Below are 5000 nucleotides of genomic sequence, written 5' to 3'. Positions count from 1 at the left end.
GTGTGTGTGTGTGTGTGTGTGTGTGTGTGTGAGAGTGTGTGTAAGTGTGTGTTCGTCAGTGTGTGTGGGTGCGTGTATGCATGTGTGGTCGTGAGTGTGTGTGTGTGTGTGTGTGTGTGTGTGTGTGTGTGTGTGTGTGTGTGTATTTGTGTGTGACTGTACACCCAATCAGGCCAATCAGAAGCAGTCAGTGGGACTCTGAAGGCTGAGGGCAGGAAAAGAGAATGCTTTTAGCGCTCAGAACCATCTGGAACATTCGGATGTCAGCCCCTAGAAAGTAGCATACTTGAAGCGTCATTATTTTTACAAGTATAGCTTACCAAGTATTACTTACAATAAGAGTACGATACATAGATTTGTCACTTGTTAATAACTCTGTCACTTAAATAGATAGACCTTATGGAAGAACGAGAAACCGAAATTTTGAGCACCTATTTTTAAAACAGAGAGGCCAATACCAATAGTTCCTTGAGTGAGGAAACAGAATTAGGGAGAAGTCCATGAATTTAAGCCCAAACACTATTTCTCGAATTCAGTGAATTGCTCCTTATGGCTTTTTGGCAGTCTGTTCTGTGTGTGCACTCAAAAAAAGAACTTTTGGTAGACAGTCCTGGCTCTGTAAATGGGAAACAAACAAAGTGGCTCGGACCAAGCCATGAGCGATGTCGGCCAAAACTCACGTTGCTTCAGGAGTACTGAAAAAATGGGGGTTATTTGATTGGCTGTTGAGCTCAAGTATCAACAACCAATCATTCGCCAGAATCACAGAGTGTACCTTTAATGAGAACGGTTAGCCTTAGGCAAAGATGAGACCTCTGCATTTTTGTTTATGTCTAACCATCAGTTTAACCTGATGTCTTAATTGGGCCGGTTTCCCACGATTCCTTACCTCCTTCCCTGTAGTTCCAGTTCCCATAATCCAGTTCGTTACTCATTCCATATGTTGGCGCAACAAATGCCACGACAACAACCAGCGTCATGACGGCGGCTACCGTGCGAGTGCCTGCCATTGTGAGGACACAAAGGGCCCTGGGGAGGGAATAAAACATGGAATATCAAAGCACCATCACCTCATCTGTTTTCTGAGACCTTTCCTTTTGAAAGGTAGATTTACACGTCAGCTCTGCCAAGAACTCTGTCCAAGCGTTGGCACAAAAAGTCAGAGCATCAAAGAGAGAGATGAGAGAGAGAGAGAGAGAGAGAGAGACAGGGAGGGAGAGGGAGAGAGATGAGAGAGAGAGACAGAGAGATAGAGAAATTTGGAGAGAGAGAAAGATAGAGAAAAAGAGACACAGTGAAGGTGAAAAGATGGGAAGGTGAAGCGAGCATAAAGAGGTCTGAATAAAATAAGAAAAAAAGAGGTCTGCCAAATTGTTTAGGGTGAGGAAGTGAACAAGTGTGAAATAGAGATGGTGTAGGTGTTGAGAAGGAGAGTGGACAGAGGGCAAAAAGATGCTAGGAAGACGAGAGGAAACCGAACCGAGGTTAGGAAGACGAGAGGAAACCATAGAGAGGTTAGGAAGACGAGAGGAAATCGAAGAGAAGTTAGGAAGACGAGAGGAAATCGAAGAAAGGTTAAGAAGACAAGAGGAAGCAAAAGAGGTTAGGAAGACAAGAAGAAACCATAGAGAGGTTAGGAAGATGAGAGGAAACCATAGAGAGGTTAGGAAGACGAGAGGAAACCATAGAGAGGTTAGGAAGACGAGAGGAAACCATGAGAGGTTAGGAAGACGAGAGGAAACCATAGAGAGGTTAGGAAGACGAGAGGAAACCATAGAGAGGTTAGGAAGACGAGAGGAAACCATGAGAGGTTAGGAAGACGAGAGGAAACCATGAGAGATTAGGAAGATGAGAGGAAACCATAGAGAGGATAGGAAGACGAGAGGAAACCATGAGAGGTTAGGAAGACGAGAGGAAACCATGAGAGGTTAGGAAGACGAGAGGAAACCATGAGAGGTTAGGAAGACGAGAGGAAACCGAAGTGAGGTTAGGAAGACGAGAGGAAACCGAAGTGAGGTTAGGAAGACGAGAGGAAATCATGAGAGGTTAGGAAGACGAGAGGAAACCATGAGAGGTTAGGAAGACGAGAGGAAACCATGAGAGGTTAGGAAGACGAGAGGAAACCGAAGCGAGGTTAGGAAGACGAGAGGAAACCGAAGTGAGGTTAGGAAGACGAGAGGAAATCATGAGAGGTTAGGAAGACGAGAGGAAACCATGAGAGGTTAGGAAGACGAGAGGAAACCATGAGAGGTTAGGAAGACGAGAGGAAACCATGAGAGGTTAGGAAGACGAGAGGAAACCATGAGAGGTTAGGAAGACGAGAGGAAACCATAGAGAGGTTAGGAAGACGAGAGGAAACCATAGAGAGGTTAGGAAGACGAGAGGAAGGCAAGGAGAGGTTAGGAAGACGAGAGGAAGGCAAGGAGAGGTTAGGAAGACGAGAGGAAACCATGAGAGGTTAGGAAGATGAGAGGAAACCATGAGAGGTTAGAAAGATGGGAGGAAATCGAAGCGAGGTTAGGAAGACAAGAGGAAGGCAAGGAGAGGTTAGGAAGACGAGAGGAAACCATGAGAGGTTAGGAAGATGAGAGGAAACCATGAGAGGTTAGAAAGATGGGAGGAAATCGAAGCGAGGTTAGAAAGACAAGAAGAAGGCAAGGAGAGGTTAGGAAGACGAGAGGAAACCATGAGAGGTTAGGAAGATGAGAGGAAACCATGAGAGGTTAGAAAGATGGGAGGAAATCGAAGCGAGGTTAGGAAGACAAGAGGAAGGCAAGGAGAGGTTAGGAAGACGAGAGGAAACCATGAGAGGTTAGGAAGATGAGAGGAAACCATGAGAGGTTAGGAAGACGAGAGGAAATCGAAGCGAGGTTAGAAAGACAAGAAGAAGGCAAGGAGAGGTTAGGAAGACGAGAGGAAACCATGAGAGGTTAGGAAGATGAGAGGAAACCATAGAGAGGTTAGGAAGATGAGAGGAAACCATAGAGAGGTTAGGAAATAAACACTGGAAGATTGAGACCTGTGGGGAAAGAGAAGGGTCCAGGAGAGAGGGGTGATGAATGAGGAGAAAGAGAAAAGAGAGAGAGAGGGATGATGAGAGAAAAAGCAGCTCTTGTTTATTTGCATTCCATCTCTCCAACAGGGCTTTGGGGAGAGAGGAGGGTAGAAAGAGATAGAGAAAGAAGAGAGAACAAGAGAGTGAAAGAAACACTTTGACTTTTTAAAACATTTATTTAAAAACTTTGTACTGATCAATGTTGGTCAAGTCAGTCTATATCACAAGATAAACATAAGTCATCATCATCATTTATAGATACTATCACCTCCCCAACACACAAAGGGGAGAGAGAGAAATAGCATGACATACAAAGAGAGAGAGAGGGAACAAGTGTGAAAGAGAGGGAACAAGAGAGAGCGAGAAGGGACAAGAGAGAGAGAGGGAACAAGAGAGAGAGAGAAGGAACAAGTGAGAGAGAGAGGGAACAAGAGAGAGAGAGGGAACAAGAGAGGGAGAGGGAACAAGAGAGAGAGAGGGAACAAGTGAGAGAGAGAGGGAACAAGAGAGAGAGAGGGAACAAGTGAGAGAGAGAGGGAACAAGAGAGAGAGAGAGGGAACAAGAGAAAGAGAGAGGGAACAAGAGAGAGAGAGAGAGAGGAAACAACAGACACAGTTCCTCTTGAAGCACATGTGGCATTGTTCATGTGTCTCAGATGATCTCACTGCAAATTAGCTCGCCAAGTCTTGTGCTCCTTCTTCCTGTTTCTCTCACACTCGTTCTCGCTCTTTCTCTCACACACACTTTCTCTCCCTCATTCTATCTCTATCCCTTTCTATCACTCTCTTCCCCACTCTGCTGCACACGGGCCCAACACACTCTCAATATTCTGACGTTTGCTGTTGGGTTAGAATGCTGCGATAAATAGCCACACTTCCACTCTAACAGGCCGAATACACAGATCCAGCAACAGCTGTTGGACCATGGAGAGTGTGTGTGTGTGTGTGTGTGTGTGTGTGTGTGTGTGTGTGTGTGTGTGTGTGTGTGTGTGTGTGTGTGTGTGTGTGTGTGTGTGTGATTCTTGGCATAAGTGAGCATCAGTCTGTCTCACATATTTGGAACTGTGATAGCTAAGGAACCATGTTAATCCAGTTTGCATTCCAGATGAGTGTTTATCACCTAGATGAGAGAGTTCAGACGCAGCAGTATAAAAGTCCTTCAGTGCCTCCATGTTAAGAGGACGCCTTAGAAGACGCCTCTGTCTGTCCAAAGCAAATGATCCGACAGCAGAGGAACTGGCTGCACGGCTCGGTTCTTAAAATAGCTGACTCTAGGATGGTTCTGGTTCTGATTTGCAATAGAACCAGGCTGGTGTCCATTCTGGGGGTCACCTGATCTTAGTTAGAAAATAAAAGAAAAAGGTCTCGTGACTACAGAGAGAGAGAGAGAGAGAGAGAGAGAGAGAGAGAGAGAGAGAGAGAGAGAGAGAGAGAGATAGACACAGGCAAATTCGATTAGTCTATTTGAAGGCCCTTGAGAAAATAGAAGAGTTAGAGTAGAAGAGTTTGGTGTCAAACAGAGGGAAAAGAGAGAGACAGAGAGAGAGAAAGAGGAAGAGAAAAAGGGAGAGAGAGAGAGAGAGGGGAAGAAAACAAGCCCCAAGTGTGGAGAGGACGGTGTAATTTGAGAGATGGAGAAAAAGACCTAACGGGTCTATCTGGAAGAGATGGAGTGGAAAGCATGATTTTTTTTTTTTATTGTGAGCCTGAGAGAGAGAGAGAAAGAGAGAGGAGTGAGAGAGAAGAATGAAAGAAAAAGAAATAGAGATAAAGAACAATTGCAGGGGTAAAGTAGTTAAGTGCATGAGCCTATAAAGAGAGGAGGAGACACAGACAGAAGGGCTTGAGAGAGAGAGAGAGAGAGAGAGAGAGAGAGAGAGAGAGAGAGAGAGAGAGAGGGAGAGAGAGAGAGAGAGAGTGAGAAAGAGAAAGATTGAAGTGTTTG

General features: G+C 45.2%; 1 protein-coding gene across 2 annotated transcripts in view; it reads right to left on the bottom strand.

Annotated features, from left to right (window-relative positions):
• Positions 1 to 5000, bottom strand: part of LOC308378762 (uncharacterized protein) — a 9030-nt gene that overhangs the window by 2620 nt on the left and 1410 nt on the right. For both annotated transcript variants that reach the window (XM_080855752.1, XM_080855753.1), the window contains exon 2: positions 890 to 1029. In XM_080855752.1, coding sequence (XP_080711878.1) covers positions 890 to 1010 — 121 coding nt within the window. In that variant the 5' untranslated portion in view covers positions 1011 to 1029. The remainder of the gene's footprint in view (positions 1 to 889; positions 1030 to 5000) is intronic.

The sequence above is a fragment of the Sprattus sprattus genome (assembly GCF_963457725.1).
Source record: "Sprattus sprattus genome assembly, chromosome: 1".
Taxonomy (NCBI): Eukaryota; Metazoa; Chordata; class Actinopteri; order Clupeiformes; family Clupeidae; genus Sprattus; species Sprattus sprattus.
Note: the sequence above shows the minus strand (reverse complement) of the source record. Positions and strands in the feature narration are given on the sequence as shown.